This window comes from Pogoniulus pusillus, chromosome 1 (genome assembly GCF_015220805.1).
Source record: "Pogoniulus pusillus isolate bPogPus1 chromosome 1, bPogPus1.pri, whole genome shotgun sequence".
Lineage (NCBI taxonomy): Eukaryota > Metazoa > Chordata > Aves > Piciformes > Lybiidae > Pogoniulus > Pogoniulus pusillus.
Window position 1 is genome coordinate 46,921,659 of NC_087264.1, and position 22,127 is coordinate 46,943,785.

General features: G+C 39.1%; 1 protein-coding gene across 3 annotated transcripts in view; it reads right to left on the reverse strand.

The window, feature by feature from the left end:
• The window catches only part of GALC (galactosylceramidase), a 35,680-nt gene extending 20,870 nt beyond the window's left edge, over positions 1-14,810 (reverse strand). The window contains exons 1-7 of one of the 3 annotated variants that reach the window (XM_064151244.1): positions 14,443-14,810; positions 13,469-13,537; positions 12,010-12,073; positions 9,209-9,322; positions 7,734-7,873; positions 6,543-6,581; positions 2,671-2,798 (exon numbers count right to left, since the gene is read on the reverse strand). In XM_064151244.1, coding sequence (XP_064007314.1) covers positions 2,671-2,798; positions 6,543-6,581; positions 7,734-7,873; positions 9,209-9,322; positions 12,010-12,073; positions 13,469-13,537; positions 14,443-14,610 — 722 coding nt within the window. In that variant the 5' untranslated portion in view covers positions 14,611-14,810. The remainder of the gene's footprint in view (positions 1-2,670; positions 2,799-6,542; positions 6,582-7,733; positions 7,874-9,208; positions 9,323-12,009; positions 12,074-13,468; positions 13,538-14,442) is intronic. The other 2 variants (XM_064151236.1, XM_064151253.1) reach the window with 2 other exon arrangements.
• Positions 14,811-22,127: the final 7,317 nt, after the last annotated feature.

Below are 22,127 nucleotides of genomic sequence, written 5' to 3' on the forward strand. Positions count from 1 at the left end.
ATTAGTGGATGTCATGTGCATGCTCCACCAGAAAGTAAATGATATCAAGGTAAAAATTACCTGATGCACAAAAAAAACGGTAGAAACAAAATTAAAGGAAACCAAGAATGCTTAGCTTGGTTACTATCTATGGATGGATGCCAAAGCAATCACTTCAGTTAGTTTGATAATTTCTAAATAATTTAAAATCTAGCTTCAGGATTCCATTCCAAACCAGAAGAACTAACAAGTCAGACAAAGGGTTATAACTTGAGAAGAAGGTAAAGGGCAATATTTCTCAGGATTTCTCAGAAAAGAATTTAAGACTGCTCAAGAAAAAAATGACTAGCAGATTTTGTAACAACTAGAGACCATTATCTAAGAGATGTGTGCTTTTAGCAACTTTATGAAGCTGACCATTTTGAAGGACAGACACTTAAATACTATCTTTTTCTAGGTCAGCAAGAACTCTTTGACAGTTTGTACTTTAAAGTCAGCACTGGCAGAGAAACACAGTGTTCTCATTTTGCACTAACCTTAACTTCTTGATAGATAACAACACTACTGCACAGGAAGTATTCAACTATTTCTTTGGGTTCTGTAATCAGAAGAGATGGGGGAGTCAGAGAAAAAAAAATGCTGTATGGCATTCAAGAAAAACTTCGAGATGGAATTTCTCTTTATCAGAACAACTAAAACACGTCCTAAAGGCTACAAACAAAAATGTACTGCTAGCCTTGGTTCCGTTGGGCTCTGAAAAAAAAAGCTGCACACACTTAGCACAGAAACATCAGAAGCTTCATTCTGCACATTTCATCTGCATGCAAATCATAACCAGAACACATCCACACAATGCACTATAACTTGCTGAGGTTCAAGTATTTCTTAACATAAGAAACTTAAGTTTTTACACCAAATTAGTTACTCAGTGCTGACAAGGTCAGTATTTCTCAGGCACACACTTCCAGGTGATCAGTGTTTACAAGATCAAGATATAAAAGAGATTTATAAAATTTGTCCTTAACTGACTTGCTATAACCTGTAAATCAAGTATTAATTTAAACAACTATGATTGTATATCAAACCCAAATTTTAAATCAAAAGAGTGAAGATTTCAACTAGATAAGGAAGAAATTTTTTACAAAGAGTGTTGTGAAACATTGGAACAGGTTGCCCAGAGAAGAGGTAGGTGTCCTGTTCCTGGAGGCATTCTCAAAGTCAAGCTGGATGGGGCTCTGAGCAACCCAATCTAGTTGAAGATGACCACGCTCACTGCTGGAGTGTTAGACTCGATGACCTAGTCTGACAACACAAAACATTCTACCATTTCTAAATGGTACACTATGACCACATATCATAGAATCAACCAGGTTGGAAGAGACTTCCAAGATCATCCAGGCCAACCTAGCACCCAGCCCTAGCCAGTCAACTAGACCATGGCACCAAGTGCCTCATCCAGTCTTTTCTTCAACATCTCCAGGGACGGTGCCTCCACCAGCTCCCTGGGCAGCCCATTCCAAAGGCAAATCACTCTCTCTGTGAAGAACTTCCTCCTAATATCCAGCCTATACTTTCCCCGGCACAACTTGAGACTGTGTCCCCTTGTTCTGTTGCTGGTTGCCTGGGAGAAGAGGCCAACCCCCACCTGGCTACAATGTCCCTTCAGGTAGTTGTAGACAGCAATGAGGTCACCCCTGAGCCTCCTCTTCTCCAGGCTGCACAACCCCAGCTTCCTCAGCCTCTCCTCATAGGGTTTGTGTTCCAGGCCCCTCATCAGCTCTTATCACAGTAAGGTTAACAACAGTGGTAAGCAAGTTAGCAGATGTAACACAAGCAAAGAATTCATACACTTATAGGTAATTTCCACTAGGAATATGCTACAATTTTTAAAAGAAACTTTTTATAGTTTTGAGAAATCGGAGATTACCAAGAAAGCAAGAGCAGCAGAATCGGTATTAAGCCAGCTGATAGAAGGTACTAAGAAAGCACATTGTGAAGCAAGAGGGAAGGCAAACCATCAAGCTGTCATTTTCTAGAACAATAGTGGGCATCCCTCACTGCTAAATTGAAACAGGTTTGATTAAGGTTTGAGTTCTTTTAAATAAAACTAAAAATCAACAAACAAAGCAAACACAGACAAAAGCCTACAAATCTCTGGATGCTCATTTTCACTTGTACTTTGTCTTTGCGTGTGCTTCGAATACTATCGGTTACCAGATATAAGCAACAAACAGAACCTCCTAGTTATAGGACACAGCCAGAAAAATCTCAAGCAAAGGATAAGTAACAGGGAAAGTCCCAGTGCGGTAAGTTTCAGTGTGGAAATTCAAGTTTGCCTACAATTAAAACTGACTGCAGACCAAGAATTCAGCCTTGAGGGTTTTCTGACTTGGAAGATACATGTGCAGACCGGCTAGAAGTTTCCTGATATTCCCTAGTGCCAAGGTAAGAAGCCTAAAATACAGCTCCTAAAGAAACGATGGAGGAGTGGTAAGGTTCCTTTCTGCATGCACTGAACTGAAAGAAGAGAGGAAGACAGTAATCAGTCACTACTGTACATGATGATGAAAAAAAACCCTGGGAATGATTAGGAAGTATGAAATAAGAAGTGACTTCTCAAAATGGAGATGAAGACTTACAGAAATGAAACAATAAGCAATGTGTAAAACTCCTCCCTTCTCCCACACTTACCCGACTACCTCAACAGCATCATTAAGATAGGGATCAACTATCATCTCCTTTGAAATGCTCCAATCTCCATCTGCAGCGATGATGCCAATGTTCCTTAGACCCAGTCTGTCCAAAGATTGTCGAAGTACCTTAGTAATAGATAACACCACTTAAAGTATAGCCTTCATCGACCAAGTAACATGAAAATTCAAGGCTGAAAACAATTCTGTAGGAGTTGGCAGAAGCATGCCTTCAAAACAAGATGGACCAGACAAGCCCTCACTTCTCAAAGGAGAGTGAAAAAGACAACTAAGACTAAGTTATTGCTAAGTATTTTTAACACTACAGGGTTATTTATGGCATTCAGATAGTCATTGCAAAAAATGGGCTTCCCATCACTTGGATTACTTTTAACACCCTATGTGTATACATGTAGTCCATTTGAATGTTCATGACATACTAACTCCATCAACTGTATGTAATGCATCAAAAGTGATTAATGGTGTCATCATGAAGTCAGTGAAACTAAGATGATTTTACAATGATGAGTGGATGGAGTGTGGAAGCAGATATACTTACATAAATAATTAGAAGTTAAAGTTAACCTGATCTCAACAAAAAGAAGGAAAAAAGATTGAGAAAACAACCACTGAGATTTTAAAATAGAAAAAGAACAACAGAAAACTTTGTCAAACATCTGTCCTTTCCAAGTGGAGCACATTTAAACATTCTCTCTATAGGCTGAACAAAATAATAAATCCTTGATGTTCTAATTGCCTGATATTTAAGTTTACTCAATATTTGGCTCTTATATGGCTCACTAATTTTCAGGAACATAATGAAGAAAACTTGAATTGCATATTTACAACAAAACTGAGTGCAGTGAATTCTGAATATGCCAGGACAAGAGAACTCCTATTCTATCTTTCCAACTTCTCCCTACTGTTTCACTGTCAAAGATGATAAAACTCTTATATCTGCCCATGGAACTTCTTTCTCATACAAAACATACTCAGGTCTAACAGTTAGGAATGAATCAGGCTTAAATAGTATTTTTTTTAACAGCCCCATATATCTAAAGACTCAATGCAAAGAAATAAAAATTAAAATAAGAACTTTCAACAGCTTCCACATACAGCTGCATCTGAAAAAAGCATCAGTCCACAGTCAAAAATCCTTTCTTCAGCCTCGGATATAAAGGAATGATGTACTATGCACTACTTGTATGCATGCACACATCCATATGCAAGTTTTTTCCAACCATTTCAAGATTGGTAGTCACGAATCCTTAAATTCTTACAGAATTTCTTGTAATAGCCCACCAGCAAGGTGAAGGAGCATTTCTATTTAGACTTGTAGTCAGATAAGGACACAAAGCAAAGCCCAAGTGTCGGTGACAATGAAAACCTAGGATATAGAAGTTTGGAAGGAAAAAAAGGTAGCAATGAAATTCTGTTGAACTGCTTGAAGACTTTGAAGCATAAATTCCTAATGGCAGAAATATTTATAGTAAGGTCCTTGCAGTTTAAAGCTTTCTAGCTAGCACTAATCAGAGAATAGATGCCATGTGACCATACAGACTAAGAGAATGAATGGCGTTAAATAAAAACCCTTATATCAATCTACACACAGCAAAGACTGACACTTCTCAGCAACTATCTGGGTGATTTTAAGATCTCATTTTAAAATAAGCATTTAGCTCTATAAGTCAAAAGCTGTCTCAGCTCAATGGCAACCAAAAATTAACAAGTAGAATGACACACCTACACTTGACAGTTTAGTCTCCATACACTAGGAAGCCAAGAAAAACAAGTGAGAAAATCTCTAGGTGACATGGCATAGGACTGAGAAAAACAGAATATTTCTATTTCTTATAAGACATACAGAAAGGCAGGAAAACAGGTTTTAAGGAAATCAGTGGTATACAGAAACAAAATTTATAGTTAAGATCTGCCTTCTCTCTAATGATTCCTTTCACACAGGGTTCACTCTTGTATGTATTCCAAGCACTCTATTATTTAGTCAGAGAAGAAATAAAACTTGAGGATCAAAAAAAGCAAAATCCAATGGAAAAAAAAGTATTTGAAAACACACACAAACAAACTAAAAAAAAAAAAAAAATCGCTATGTATCTTCCACCTTACTTTAACTTTTATTTCAGCCTGTAAAAAATGTTTTCATTTCTGATCGGTTTTGCTTCTGTAACATACTTGCAGAAGAACTAGAGATTTCTATTTGAAATATATACACACATTTCCCCCTCCTCCCCTAGAAAACTACTAGATTCCTTAGTGATTTTCCCTTTTCTCCACTGCTTTAAGAAAAGTTAGGTATGGTTTGTACCGAACACATTGGGATGAGATGTTAAGAGGATTCTAAGCACACTCGCTGAACAAGCTTAGACAGGAATTTAGCTTTGCTAGCAAAATCTGAAGCATCTACACATTGGTCACCAGTTTTGTTACTCAACTTGCCTGAATAAATGAGACAGCTTGACATAGATGACACAATAGCTTGTGCAATACTTCACTGTATTTGTGTGTTCCCTGAAAGGGATTTTGTAACTCAGTCAAAAACTCTAGTACCAAACCTGTGTCCAAAAGGAACAGTCTAGATGCCTACAAAAATAAGACTCTAGAAAATACCTTTAATGAAATTAGTACTGAGGCATACATGACTTGGTCTAAAGCACAATAAGACCTGGAAACTACTGTGGTGGCAAAGAACGCAGTAAATCAGTTTAAAATACATGGTTGGTTAACATTTGTTAACAAGAAACCCATGAAGCTGGATCTAAAGTATTCCTCCTCCTTGCTATATGATATACAACCAGCAGAGACCTTTCTGACAGTGTTTCCCTGTCCCTTCTCAAAGCATTGCACACATCATGTGAAGCAGCTAAAAAGTATTCACTAATTCTACATTCTAGGAAATGTTATCTTTAAAGTAGATCTTTTACAGGACAGTATTATATATTGCAGCCTTATGAAAGATATTTTTTTTTCTTTTAATGTCATGTCAAGTTTCTGTATCATCTATTAAAACTAATCATTGACAAAATCACTACAAAAGCTGCCAAAGACAAATGATATGACTAACCTCATTCAGCATACACAAACTGTAAGAAATGCAATGTTTCAGACATAAATTTTGTTTTAAGCAAATGAGATCTAATTTCTGCCAAGTTCTGCTTTTCTACACACTCAATTTAAGTCTTATTTGCCTTTTTAATAAGAGGAAATGCTACTGTTACTTAGATTAAATGCAGCAATAAGGAAATGAACAAAGCAGAAGCTTGTATTTAAGATTCTACTTTCCAAGAAGGGCAAAGGACTAGCAGTGGCAGGTAGCAGTGAGAGACACTAGAGAACTCCAGATTTGTTATGTGAAATACTGTGTTCTTCTAACTGTTTTAGAACAGGAGGGATTGAATTTTGCACTGCTGAAAACCACATTTTCTATAAAATAAGAACCTGGAGCTTTATAGCAATAATGTAAGGGTATTACATCCACTGGAATATTGTTACAGAATTTTAAGTAATTCTAGAGTTTGGAATTACAGCTATAACCATGCCAGCATAAACACAACCAATTTGTGTGATTTCAATAGCATCAGTTACAGCTTCCATTAAAACACAGAGGTCCCAAACATTCAGCTTATTTTGAACCTGAAGTTCAAAATAATAGTTCCAGACACACATACAGAAAAACAAACAAACAAATCTAGAGATGTGATCCTGTTAGAGTGCCATGTCTGCAACTACAAGAAAGAGTTCAGTAAGTGAAGCAGGATTAAGGTTCCTTTTCTAGACAAATTCAGAAAAGCTACTTGTGTTTCGCATTGTAACAAAAACAAACATTTCACTTTAGAGAAATAAGCAAAAAATACATACCTTAATATATTTGCTATTAAAAGCCCTCTCATTCCATATCTATAAAGGAAAAGTAAAAAGTCATTTAGAAAAGTCAGGATGTAACAAGCCAAGGAGAATTTTTATTATCTATGATTATACAATCCATTAATGAGCTGCATGGTTTGATTTTGCTACAGTGAATGCTCTGGTTGTTTCCATTACCAGCTCTTCAGGGGAAAGTGCTGTATGAAGGTTCAAAATAGTTGCTTGTCTATCAGCAACTAAGGTCTACTGACTGCCTTCTTGCTGTAAAGAATTCTAGAGCTGCTTGAGCTCTACAATGGTACACACATGACATTACCACCAACAGACCTAGTTTGTTAGAAAACATTGAGGAACATGTTATGGCTTCCAGGTATGGGTCTAATGAATGGGCCCTGTTATAGGAATAAGCATATACTGAAAAACTGCCTACCATTTCAGTGGCACTTAAAGAGTTCCAATTTACACAGGATTATATCCATACTTGAACACAAGAGAGATTCAGCATAATGTAAGTAAAGAGACACAAAATGATCTCACAGAATAGTAGGGGTTGGAAAGGACCCCTGGGGATCATCCAGTCCAATTCTCCTGCTGAAGCATTTTTGCCTAGATCAGGTTGCACAGGAATGACTTGTCCAAGCAGATTTTGAAAGCCTCCAGAGACAGAGACTGCACATTCTCCCTGGGCAGCCTGTTCCAATGCTATGTCACCCATAAGGAAAAACTTTAAGTTTAGGTGGAAGATGTTGCTCTGGATTTTTCATCTGCTATGGAAAGAATGTTTAAGCTCAATACAGCTCTGACCAATAAAACACAATCAGAAACATTCTTAATTTGTTTTCTAAGCACAATATGAACCCTGTGGCCTCAAGTCATTGGTAAAAGTACTGCTCTGTAGGTGTAGGTTACCCAACTGTCTACAAGCAGACTTTCTTGCAGATGGGACTTGTTCTAGAATTGGAAAGGCAGGAGACTAAGCATTTTACACTGGTTCTGTTTTAATGACCATTACTGCAGAAAGACTGTAAACTAACACAACTTCTGGCTTTCCCCTACCAACAGAAAAAGCCAAAATTGTTTTGTAGTGGCAATTTCTCTTCCTATGACTCTCTTCAAATAATCAATGAAGACAAAACAAATACCTTAGGAATGGATAAAATATAGAGGACCTTTTGCTTTACTTACCCCAATATAGTCAATGTCCAAATCATGATACTGTTTAGCTCCCAATATCCAAGAAATAATATAGTAAGCAGTGACATCTGGATAGTCATAAGGCCAGTTTTCACCCTTCCCTATCCATCCTGGAAATGTCCACGGTAATCCTGGAAAAGAAGGAAAAAAAAACACAAATGTGTAAGTGGTTGGTCTACAGTACTCACTGATCTTCAACAGCAACTTGTAATTTCTTCTACCTAAAGGATAGAATATGCACTTCAAACTCACATAATTTCAGTGAAGACAATACATAAATTATGATTATATAAATTATAACTGGCAAGTATGTCTGACTATAAACAGTAATCAAACATTAGCACCTGGGGGGATGGTTTTAAGGCAGAAAACCTTTATTAATATAGAGAACGACTATATACAATCTTTCTATTCTGTGGTATTAGCTCTAACAGGTTTAGAATTCCAAAGATTTTAGGATAAAAATTACAAAGTTGTGTACTACTGAAGACCAAAAAAATCACTAAACTCCTAATATGCATTTCAGAAGTGATGATCATAATAAAGAAAGATTAGGATCATGAAAAGATTTCCAAGTGTTAGCTTTTTACTGCATCCTGTAGTGAATCTGAACAACAATTGTACCACACACTAATTCAAACACAAATCCTCCTTCTTTTGTTGGGAAATTGATCTGAGTAAAGAGGGAGGTTTTTAATAATTACAATTAGTCACAGATGGTAAGCTTACTGCTTGTCACAGTGCCTGACCAGCATATCCTGCACTAGTCTTGGAGCTGGATATGACAAACCCTGATCCTTGAAAGAGGGGAGGTTATATCTTTTTAACTGAAGGATTTCTTACCTTGTTTCATGTGAAATACATTGCATAAAGTATATCACTTACAATCTAGGGTTACATACTTGTACAGTAACATTATGCACACAACCCAAAATCAAAACATAGACAGGGAAGTCCTCTTACAGTTCAACTACACATATAAGACAAATCAGAAGGCAAGATCCACTATACTGGTTAAGAATCAAACAATAGGAACCTGCAGTGGAATTTAACGTGTGTAAAATTTACAGATTTATGCTTTTTGTAAATTTACTTTATCCTTCCCCACTTTTTACTCCAATATTCAGAAACTCGGTTCTCAAGATAAATCATTTATTGCTGTGATACAGTCTAAACATTAATGTTACTTGAAACAAGCAAATGCTCTAGAGAGTCATTTCTTACCTTGTGCTGTCTGTTATGCTATTTCTTAGGGTAGCACAACATAAGAATGTTGTGCAACTGTAACTAAGTAAACACACTAAGTTTAAGTGAAGCATCAAGGCAAGCTTACCAAATATTAGAGATTTTAATTTGTCTAAGGTAACATCAAAACATCTGTCCATTAAAATAATTTTGCTAATTAAGGGTCGGATAATGGGGATGGGGAATAAAGCACTCAAATCCTTAAGTCTGAAACAGCCTACCAATCATTTTAATGTTGGGGTTCCTCTTCTTAGCCTCTTTCATCAGCCACCATTCATAGCCCCGGAAGTAGTTCTCATCATTTTCATAGTGCATATGGGAGGGTTCAGTACCATCTGGGAAGGAAAGAGACAGGTAGCTCATAATTATCTTATGTGTCATACATCATAATGTTTTCTGCATTGTTCACTGCCACAGTATGCAAGCACATACCTCCAACATGGTTCACATAGTCTTTGTACATAAGTCAAAGCAAAGCAGGAGGTGGAGGGGTGGAAATATGCCACCTTCATTCTTAGTTATTAATTTAGGATAAATGTAATAATTTCAAGGGATTATGCCTGCTTCTAACATCAGAATGTGATTAACTGTGGAGCAATTTATATCTCTCGCTGTATCAATACAAAGTCTATATTCATTATTATCTTGGCACAACAACCACTAAGAGAGTTACAGAATTAAGAACAGAAGGGGAAAAAGTTTATAAATTGTAGAAGCAGGTTATATCTAAACAAAAAAGAAAACAAAAGCATGTTCTGGTATGTTTCTTCAGTGGAAGACAAGTCTAGGAACAGAAAAGAAAGAAATTGCCATGAAGGTCTTCAGTGACAGGAAAGAGATTTTATTTTTATAGTGAAGATCTAATTTATAATTTCCATGATGTTCCACGACTGCCAGAACAGTTTTTCACATTGAATGCTTTGCACTAATCTGCCTCAGGCAAAGGTAAACAAAGGTGAGGAAAAAAAAAGTGGGGACAAAAAAAGGAAATGTCAGTGTTGCATGAGAAGTCATTACACACAAAAGTTAATTGATGACTTACGCACACAACAACTACTTATGCTAAACTATATGCCTAACTGTTCCAGAGGTCTATCTTATATTTGTTAATGAAGCCTGCTGAAACAGTGCATTCATTATAGAAAATACAATTCATTTGTGGTTTGATTTTTTTTTAACCTTATTAACACTTTAGTCTTTGGAAGTTCTATTTGTCAGACATAGAACAACAATTACATTCCAAAATTAGACCCCTGACCAGACTTCTATTCTGATGATACTTCTAACATCAGAGCAAGGTCTGCAGTCTAGTGTGTTAAGACATGCATCTCATTGTTCTCATAAAATCTGGGAAGTCATCATGAAAGTGTTTAACATTCTCCATAGCCAGCAGCAAGTGTTTGAAGAGGAGGTCTGTGTATATATGAAGGCAACTTCATTTGCCTCTAACCAGCAATCTATTGACCAAATACTGAGCTCTTAAATCCAGTATAACAATTTTCAATATTATTCTTTCTTAAGTAAACCAAAGAATGAAAACCAATATCCAATTATGCAAATATGTAATTTTAAAAGGAAAGTTTCTAAGATTGTACAAAGACAGATGCTATGCTTTCTGTTTATTATCTGAGTCTGCTTTAAGTCTAGTCTCAGGAAAATTTTGTCAAAAGATTTTCATTTGCAACTGTGGCCCTATCAAAAAAAAGAAAAAAACTATAGTTCCTTCTGACCATCTGTCTGCATTTTTAATGCTTTTCAGACACAAACTATCTAGGCACAAGTTTTACAGTTTGCATTGCAAAACTGATGTTAGAGAAATGGTCAGCAATTCAGAAAGCTACTAATCCCCAGTATTGCTCAGTGTGAACATCTTTATCAATAATCTGGACAAGTGCATTGAATACCTCAGCAAGTTTGCAGATAACGAAGTTGGGAAGGAGTTTTTAGTTTGCCTGGGGATAAGAAGGCTCTATAGAGAGGCCTGAATAGGTTGGATCAATGGACTGGGGCCACATGTGTAAGGTTCAACAAGGCCAAGTGCCAGGTGCTGCACTTGGGTCACAACCACCCATGAAACGCTACAGGTTTGGGAGAGATACCCATCAGGGAGAGACCTGCAGGTGCTGGTTGACAACTGGTTAAATTTGAGTCAACAGTATATCCAGGTGGCCAAGAAGGTCAACAGTATCATGGATAGTATCACGAAAGGTGTGACAAGCAGGACCAGGGAAGCAACTGTTCTACGGTACCCAGCACTGGTGAGGCCACACTTGAGTACTGTGTTCAGTTTTGGGACCCTCACTACAAGAAAGGCATCTGAGGTGCTGGAGCAGATCCAGAGGAGGGCAATAAAGCTGGTGAAAACTCTGGATAATAGGCCTTATGAAGAGCAGCTGAGGGAGCTTGGGTGATTTAGTCTGGAGAACAGGAGGCTGAGGGAAAACTATTGCTCTGTATGAAACTCTTGAAAAATTCTAGCAAGGTGAGTGTTGGTCTCTTCTCCCTAGTAACAAGTGACAGCATAGTAGGAATTGGCCTGAAGTTCCAGCAAAGGACATTTAGATATTCGAAGAAACTTTCTACTGAAATAGGCTGGAATAGGCTTCCCAAGGAGGTGGCTGGATCCTCATCCATGGAGCATTTTAAAAGAGACAGAGATGTAGTGCTAAGGGACATGATTTAGTGACAAAATGGTAGTTAGATAATGGCTGCAGTCGATCATAAAGGTCTTATCCAATCAAAACAACTCTATGATTCTGATCTTCCCCCTTTAATCCCGGAGGGGGGAAAAGCTCATTTGCTCTAGAATGCAACCCATTAACTATACAATAGTGCAAACTGTCTCCATAGTGTTAACATAAACTTCTCCTCTACCATTTAGCAAACGTTTTTAATGTGTTTCTGCAACTTCAGCACAACTATAGAATGCATCTCCATGCATCAGCTCAAGTGACACATGCAGGACATTACTTACAGCATATCTGCAATGAAAAGTTAAACGCTGTTCAGGCAAAATCCGTACCTGTTGACTGTCCATCACCTCCAATCTCTACTTTGAGGATATGTAGAGAAGCACCAAAATTTGGCTACAAATAAAGACAGAGAGAAAAATAAGAACAACAAAATACTGCAAGCTTACCATTTATCTTTCAGTCATTTCTGATTTAAGGCTTTTAATGTACTGGCTTTCCCATCTCATCCCACAAGTTGAATGACATTAAAAGACAAGGCGAATGAGACAAGCTACAGCCAGGTACCTCACAACAGCTTAAGAGATTTTAACAAAAAACAACATTAAAAATTCTTGGAAAGTCACGATCTCTCAGCTAGATTTTCTTTAACCACATACCTACTGACTCCTTCAGAAAATCCATATTCCTAACACACATCTTCAGTCTCCCAAAAACAGATTTTGGGACACCAGCCAGATATGCCTTTCTCCACCTTTTAAAACCAAGTCGTTAAACTACACAGTAAATTATGCCCTTCCGGCCATCTGAATTGCACTACTTGAAAGCAACATGACATCCTCTTGCAGCAGTGTAATTTACAGTGCCAAAAGCAAAGCAAGTTATGACTATTCAGTGCAATAATCTTACCATATATTAAGCTGGATAACTACACAGGTTGCACTCACTACCTAAACCAGCTTACAAACCAATGCTGTGAATACACCTTCTAGAGTAACTGAACTTATATTTGAGACTAGTTTAGAATGCATATGCTATGAAAACGATGCAGTATACAGACCTTTTTACATTATGTGAATGTAGCTATACTCCAAAAAAAAAAAAAAACCACAATGCCCAAACACAAAAACCAAGAAAACGTTTCAAAGACCCACTTCCTGCAATCACTATGAACAAGCAAATCATAGAACCAACCAGGTTGGAAGAGACCTCCAAGATCATCCAGTCCAACCTAGCACCCAGCCCTATCCAGTCAACTAGACCATGGCACCGAGTGCCTCATCCAGTCTTTTCTTGAACACCTCCAGGGATGGTGACTCCACCACCTCCCTGGGCAGCTCATTCCAATGCCTGACCACTCTTTCTGTGAATTTTTTTTTCATAATATCCAGTCTAAACCTACCCAGTTGCACTAATTACCTGTGAGAAGAGACCAGCACCAACCTCTCCACAATCTCTCGTTTAAGGCACAAAAGCTATTTAACCTTCATCACATCCATTAAGTGAACGATCAAAATATGCTGAAAACATGGGTTTTTTTTCAAACACACTGTGAAAACATGTAAGGAATTTTCCTAAGTTGAAGAGAGAGGTCCTGAACAACACATTGATTGTCAAAAATAACAGCTAAAAGGTAGGTTCTGATAAAAATCAGCAGTGCAGTAGATGCTTCGCAAGATGGGTATTTTCTAATGTAAAGTAGTACTGAATATACTATAGGAGTTCCAGCACTACACAGTAAGAAATTCTTCATGAAACTAGACATTACTGTATCTATGAAACTGACTTTACCTTGAACAGATAATCTAAAATCTGGGAGCGATAAGGTTCTTGATAGTTCACCAGGAGTCTAGATGTGGCCTAAAATGGAAAGAAAACATGGAAAACTGACTTTCAAACATGCAAATACACTGTAACTCATTAGTTTATCACTCACATAGCTAACAAACCTACAAAATATTGACAACAACAGGAACTCAGCTAAAACCCAACAAAAACTCTTTCATAACCTTTCAATGGCGAATTTCTGGTTCTGCAGATTGCAGTTGCCTTGTACTCTGGTTACCTGTAGTTTACTGCAAAGAGAGGCCACAGAAGACCTCACAGACTTCGCACAAGCAAAACACAGCTCTCTCTCAGGACTCTGTCCCCCACTCTACTCCAGTCTCCCTGCTTTGTAACGGGAGCTCACGAGGGACACGGGCAAGAGGGCAGCACACCAGGTCCACGCGTGGGTAAGACCTCTGCGGATCTCACAGCTATGTTTGCTGAACCACAGAAAAGTGTACAGCTGGCTGGGGTCTCGTCCAGCACTAGGAAGATCTTCCACAATAAAAAATGCTACCCTGCTTTACCGCTCCTCCAACGGAACCGAGGATGTGGAGAGAAAGCCACTGCACAGCTGACCGGAGGCAGGCATTAAGCACGGTCCGGCTCCAGCTCCCCTCGAAGCCGGGACCCCTGCCTGCACAACTCCTCTCAGGGCCGCACGGACTCTCCATCAGAACTTCATTCTCGCTTGCTTACCCACCTCCCCACGGGGCTACCCCGAAGGTTCTCTCCCCCGCCTCATACGGCTCCTCTCAGCAACACCACACAGCCCTCATGACTCCCCCTCAGGGGTGCCCTCCGCCCCAGGCCCTGCACCGAAGCCACCAAACTCCCACTGACGGAATCAGGTGTCCGTTAAGAATAACAGCCCCGAGAAGCGTTATTAGCATCAATCCCAGCACCGAAGGAATCCCACGCCCGCCTGCGCCGCTCACCCCGCCGCCGCTGACAGCCCCGATCCCGTCGAACTGTCTGCCCAGCCCACCGGCATCGTCAAGTACGTAGGCGGCCTTCGCGATTGCAGCGGCACCAACCCCGAGGGACCCGGGGCCCCAGCTGCAGCCAAGCAGGAGCCAGCCCCACAGCAGAGCCGCGCACCCCATACCATCCGCGTCGCGTCGCGCCGCGCCGCCGAAAGCACCCGCGCACGCAGCCCCGTCCCTATCACGACTCGCCCCTACCCGGCTCCGCCTGTTACGTGACCGCACAACCTGGCAGTCACCTTGGAGGCGGGGCGGGAGCGCCCTTCGCCGCCATTTCGGTAAACGAAAAGGCGAAGGGGAAGGCTAACAGCCCTTACGGGCCACCCCTTCCGAGGTTCAAGGTAGCAGCTGCTATTTTGAGAACGGGCGAGGCAAGTTCCGGCTCGTAGGAGCGGTACCGCCATGCTGGAAGTGGGCACTGAATAGCGAGTGAAGCTGTTGTGGAGCCATCTTGGTGGAGGGAAAACTGACGGACTACGCGCCTCGTTACTGGGCAGGGTTTCTCCGAGAACGCACAGGGAAACGGCGTAGGAACAGCCAGGACGTGCCGGCGAGGCCAAACTGGACTTAGTCTGGGGGGCTCTGGCAAGGCACGACAGTTTCCTGAGAGGAATGCTGTTTCCCAGGGATTCGCTCATTTCCAGGCCCTCACCAGGACCCAGCCGTCACTTTCCTGGGTTTGCCCTGCTCTTGGGCTCCACCAAGTCCCTCTTCAAGTGTGCAGCGCTCGGCATTTTGAAGTAGAAACTTCCAGCACTTTGTAAGAAAGACCTTTGATTCCTTGCACAGGAACAGGTAGGGTGTGGCCTGGGGCACAGGTCCAGCCTTTGCTCAGGAGAAGAATGCTGAAAGCTTCAGGGGTTTCCTCGGGACTTAGAGCCGGCCTCTGTTACATCCACAGCTGTGACAGCAAGACCCCAGAGAGAGATCCTAAAAGTTGCTTTTGACTTGTGATGCTAGCAGAGTTGAATCAGCCTTTCCGTTGTACAGCCATCATGGGACACACAACAGGGCAGCTGCACAAAAATACAACCAGCTGAGATGCAGTTGTGCCACAAGGTAGAAGTCTCCATGAGGACACCCCAGGTGTTACCCAGACCCCAGCTCATGAAAGCGTTCAGCTCAGAGGACAAAGTAATCAGGAGACTGTCGATCGGCTTCATTATTCTGTAAAAATCCTTACGAGAGAACTGTGTGCTGACGTCAGCATTTCACAAAGTCAGTGCTCCCTGCACTTAAAGGAGGAATGGGACGTGGGAGATGCAGTGGCTGATGTCATATCAGCAGTGTGTTAGAGCTTTGGAAAAGACTAGGTTTGGGATGTTTCTGTCCATAAAGAGTGCTGTTACTAGAGCCACTGCCTCACCTGTCAGTGTCACTGAGGGATAGAATGTCTCAGTGATGACATTACCTGACTGTCGTTTCCTGTTTATTTTAGGAACAATACCAAACACAAAACATTTTGCAGTTTACAGCAATATCAGGCACCAACTAATGAACCTGCTCACACTTAAATGAGCTATAAGATGTCATCATTACATGGCAGAGGGATAGTGACTTCCTCAAGGCTACAGTGAGTCAGATGCAGAGGTAGAATTATGCTCATGGGCCTAATTCAGATTCGTTCAAACAGACTGGGCAACTTCACACACCTGGCAACTTTGCAAAACCATACTGAATTAGTAATCAGTTAACTTTAACGACTCCCTTAAATTAATGCGACAATTTATCTCAGGCAGAAAGTTTCAGATGTGAAAAAACGTTTCTTACTCATTCACGGGAGCCAAAAAATGTCAACTTTCAAAATTCATATTTCTATCTTAAGGTGTACTGATTGCCTCTCCTTCTCTGTAGATAAAGAGAAACAGAATCTGTTGTGGTGCAAAGGATATTTTGGTGAGTCTCTGGGGATATTTATTCTGCATTAGGAAATTGCTTTTTACCTGTTTTGTTTTCTTTACACCATTGTCCATGACGCAAGAACATGTGATGTGGAGCATTTGTAAGCCCAAATATAACCAATATAATTATTAAGGACTCACTCATTGTCTCTTTTCTAGAGAAGCTAATTTTCCACTGTTAATGCTTTTCTACCTTGGTTGTTCGATAGTACTTTAACCTCAGCCAACCCAAACATTTGTTATTGTGAGATGACTGATTTGAGATACCATGTATCTACAGATTCAAATAAATGAATAAATAAATAAAACAATCTTGGAAGATGTCAGAAATCACCTGATTTTGTATGATTCCAGTCAAGAGTTGTTTTTTGCATATGGCTTTGTTTCCAGAATGTATAAAATGCATCATGACCCCTCTTTGCTTCTTTTCATCTTTCAGTCCCACTCTGAATTATTACAGTGAAGAATTTTAGAAATGGGGAAACATAGCAGATACATTTCTATTGATAAGAATCACTTCTTCAGTGAAGAATAGGCACCCTTGACAGAAAAGCAGAACCATCTCACCATGAAAAGGCAGGTGGAAGGTGATAAGACAGGCCTTTTTCTAGTGACTTTTCTCTCAGTGAAAAGAAAGGTTTCACTGAAATTTATTTTAGAAGTTAATCTTGACTAAGTAGCTGGAAAGACTCCCTTTCACCAAACTATGGTGCCAGTTCAGGAATGACTACAAGTACAGCACAATTTGCTTAGTTTAGGTTTCATATAACAAGCACATCTGTAAAAAAACTATGGATGAGAAAGTCATGCTCTGGATCAAAAAAAGAACCAATTCTGTGCATCCAGTGGTTAAATATTATAGAGCTGCCTGGTATTAAGGAAGCCACTGTGTCCTATTTTAGAAGAGCAGATTAAGAGTTCTGTTTCATTTCTTCTTAGCATCTGAATCATCAAACAGGCCAGTTTTTGTATTACCCAATACATGTTAATTTAATGTGAAATTGTTCCCAGTTTCTTAGAAGCAGAATTGAATTATTTTAAATGGAATTTAAGAAAAAAATCAGAGCACACAAGAAGTTATTCTGATAACAGAGGGAAAAGAGAAACTCGTAATCCACCCAACTGAATTATCTGTTGTTTATCCTGTGAAAGCCACATTCAACCTCAGTTTATATAAAACATATATAATCTGTTATAAAATTCTGCTATTCTTTGTTAGTTAAAACTGCTCACAGACTTTCTTCTGTAAGTAGGCAAATAAAAAAACAAACAGTGATAGAAATTCTGATCATAATTCTTTTTGCACAAATTCCTAAAGTCATTGTGGTAAATTTTTATTTCATTTTTACTATTCTTAGGTGGATTCTTATTTGATTCTGTGAGAAATCTGTTAGGAAAGGCAAGTGACAAGTCCTTGCAGTCAAGACTCTATGTTCTGATCATATATGAGTAAATGTAAATAATTACATATGCATTCTACAGTATTTTATTTCTGTGAAGCAATTCCTCTGTGGAATGTATGGTGTCCTAGGTAAGAGGTTTGTAATGTACCCCATGGGTGTAATTAGGCAATATTTTCCATAAAACTTGTATAAACTTACTAAAAGCATTCTTAGATTACCAATGTTGGAATCATCCTTTGTGCATACTTCTATGTAACTATGTTGTCTTTCTTGTCATGGAGAAGTTTAGACTGGGTGGGAAAAAAAAGAGCAAAAAATAAAGAAATGAAACATATTAGCTGTTGCCTCACTGCTGTTGTAGAGCAGCTTCCTGTTGCTTTATCTGGTGAAGAAGCTTTTCTTCTCACCAGCAGACACTGGTTACACTACTGATGGTATCGCTGCAAAACTGCTACATGGGGACACATGGCTGCCTGGGTGAGTGTTCTAAATCAAAGTAAGCTGCACAATTTATGTTTGCTACAGACATCACTTCATGTGCTGCTGGCATCATACAAGAAGAAAGGACACAAAAGGGGATGGAAAAGATTGCTTTGGGAGAAGGGAGTATTTCATTCCTGGCACAAGTGAAACTTGAGACAAAAGGACAAATTCCATCACAAGATAAAATTAGGAAGGCATGTCAGCTTGATTTATTGTTGTGGTGATGTTTCCACAATCAAAATACCTGTTGTTTAGGGGAGGAGGGACGGATGGAGAGGAACGGTATTTGAGATCAAGTTTTCAGGATTCCGAACTGTTTTACTTTCACTGCAACAAATGACTCTGGCATCACAGGGGGTTCCAGTAGCTCTTCTGTTACTGATCTTTAATATATTTTGAGACTAGCAAGGTACTCATCACTATTTAAATGAATATGAACAGTGCTTAAAACTTGACAGAAAAAGCAGCTGTGCTAAAAATAGCTTCTTAGAATACCAAGCAATAGGTATGGATTTTTTTTTTTTACAGAATCTTTCTGTATGCATAGAAGGGAAATCTGATACATGTAACAATATAGCAAAATTACACCCACATGACCTGCATCATTAAAAAAAAATCCAACAAAGCTTTTCTTTCTATTTGCTTGTATTACCAGGGTTTTTTTGTGCTATGAAACAGTACTTAAAATGTATCTCAAAACGACTATCCCCTTTTAGGCCAGTTTATTTCTGCAGAAACTCATGGAGTCCTGCAAATCTCCTGAACAGTCAGTTTTTTAAGAATTAAGTTTTAGATTTGCTCATGAGGAAAAAAGGTTCACTTGTGGAAGGAACTTGTACTTGAGGAAATCAGCTTTACTTATTTTGAGACCACATAGCAACCTACTATGTCAAAATTGCTCTGAGAGAAAAAAGTAATCAAGAAAACCATCTGTCCTTCCATCTTAGGGCTGATCTACAACAGCACAAGTATGGAGGCTACTGTAGTAGCTCATACTGAAACTTATGTAAAAAGCAAAGTACTTGCAAAAACTTCCCAAATTATATTGAATATTACTTACAGCAACTTACCCTTTTATCAGCTTGAATTTGAAATAAAAGGTGACATGTATCAGTTGCAGATATTTCCAAAATTCATCTGCTGTTGATTAGCTAGTAGAATTAATTTAGGTGAAAAATACTCTTCCATTCTTCCTTTAGAGAGTCATTTACAGCTAGAGTATTTGTACTTATGAAAGCATAACTAACTTTATACTTTGTTAATTTCAAAATGTCATAAATGGAGACTGCATGAAGTTCTTTGAATCTGGAAAAGACCTGAAAAAGAGCTGCAAGACTGCACAATATGTAACAAGTACTTTTCTCCAGAGGCTTTCATAAGTTTTCTTTACAGGCTTGTTTGCATATGCTACTTGAAGCATAGCATTTGTTCATCCATTTGTCTACTAATTTTACATCTGACTAACTTTTTAGAGTTCCAGTGCAGAAGATTTTCAGTAGCAAAACGACAAAGAGATAAGGGCAATGGTAATCATTGAATAATGTGGCTAAAAAAAACGAACTGTAGAATTTTATTTTTCTTTCACATGAAACATACCTGATCCCAAAAAGAGTCTACAAAATAAATCACCAGTGTACAGAATTAGTCACAGTGGGCTTGGGCCATGAAAGTCAAACCATTAGACTATGCAGCTAAACAGAAAATTCTCAATACTTTTTTAGAAATAATAATCAGTGGGAAAAATTATCAAATATTGTGTTTTCAGGATAGCAGTAGTCCACTGCCATCTTCCTGGGAAAAGCCATCAGGTACATGTTAATAACCAAGAGAAAACCTTTGAATGTTTCGGATCATTCAGTCAGGTAAGACAAATCATTTTTCATTGCATAGTCCTAGTTATCAGAAAATAACTATGCAAGGAAGTATGATAAGATCCACTTCCCCTGAGATAAGGCCCCAAGTAAATGTAATTAAATGTGTTGTAGTCAGAGCAAAACAGTGCTTTTTGTTTCTGTGTAAGAAGCTGCAGCATGCATTGTGATACACTTCATTTGCTGGCTCTTTGACAGACTTCATTAAACTCCATCATTACATGCCAGAATGACACATTTGCTATTATTGTCATTGAAAGCATGTCCTCATGTAAGTAGCATTAATGTGTCATCAAAACTGGGACATGAATTACCTGGGGAATTTTATACAGCCTCCAGGGCTTTGTTCATAAAATCTCTTGGTGGTATTGGTTGAAAATAAAACCATGGGGCATAGCAACCTGTGAACATGAAGGACAGACAAAAAATTGCTGAGGTGGCAAATTTCACGTGATGTCAACTCTGCTTTGAATGCCATCTTCAGTGCTCCAGCCTGGCATTAGCCAGTGATACATTAATATATTAGTTCCTTAAGGCAGTGGAATGAGCTGCCCAGGGAGGTGGTTGAGTCACCAACCCTGGATATGTTTAAGGGTCGTTTGGATGTGGTGCTTAGGGATGTGGTTTAAGGCAAATCTTGTAGAGTAGGGTTGTAGGTTGGACTTGGTGATCCTGAGGGTCTTTTCCAACCTGGATGTTTCTGTGGTGTTTCTGTGATATGGCCTATGGTAGAAAAGCAAGGTCTTCCCCAGAGAACACACAGTTTATTCAGATATATGCAGTGTTAAGGGCAAGTGTTCTGCTTTACGATCAGTGCGATTAACAGAGCAAAGCTTTTAGAAACAATAAGCCTGAAAGAGAAAGCTGAAAAGAAGGTGGGTGGCATAAAGAAATAGGCTTGTTTGCCTGTGAGTACATACGGATAAAGGTAACCGAGAGAGGAGCTGTCAGTAACATTGAGACAAGTGGGGAGCTTGTAAGGGTGGTAAGTCTGTAACATAGCAAGTTGACTTAACAATGGAGAAGGAGTTTGTGGGGGAGGGAGAAGGAATTCCAGTTTCTCAGTCACAGGACTAGTAAACACTGCCTCATACACTTGCTACATTACACACATACTGCTGAAAGGGCATGATTTTCCTGTTACACATTAAAAGAATGCATAAGAAAAAAAAGATGCTAAAATGTGATTAGACAAAGAGGTAGGTATTTTATCTTTCACTCATTTGATGTCATGCTTTGTGTTTGGTGAGAACTGGGTCAGCAAAACACTGAGATCCAATTACTAGAGATAGATTTTTAGTTTATGATACTTACTTATACTGATAAGCTTGTGATGCCCTATTTACTGTGTGGTTTTATTGAACAACACTGAAAAGCAAACATCTTATGTGTGTCTTAAATAAGAGACACTGTGTTTGTTGTAATTAGTCATCATGCAAGTAAAGCTGCTCAATAAACCAAACTGGCAAGTCCTGCTCCAGTATCTTCCTTTTTCTTTAAGCTTGTGGAATAATTTAAGTCTAACTGAAAATTTAGCCAACTTGATCAAAGACACCAATAGCTGGTAAAATGAAATATGTGCTTTCTGACTAGTTTTGTCATTGCTCCTCTTTTTTTTTTTTTTCTGAACATGCATGAAAGTGTTTGAGGTTTATTATGGGTTAGGGCAATAAACCTACTTGAACTTCTCTGATAAACCCACAAACCTACACATGCACACACAACAAACCCATAAAAGGCAGAATGAATTTGCCTACCAGATGGGAAAATCCCTGCACTCAAGTTGTCCTCAGTTTGAGCTGTTTCCTATGTGGAAACAGTTGTAGATAGTTCTATCCTACTCGTTCGACAACCTTTTCACCTCTGCTGGCAGTCTAGGCACAAACTACAGATGAGTTATCACAGTCAGTCTCTGAAACAGTACATTTGGCAGTAGAACTGGGTCACAAGAAATATTCATCATTCTCATATTTCCTGAT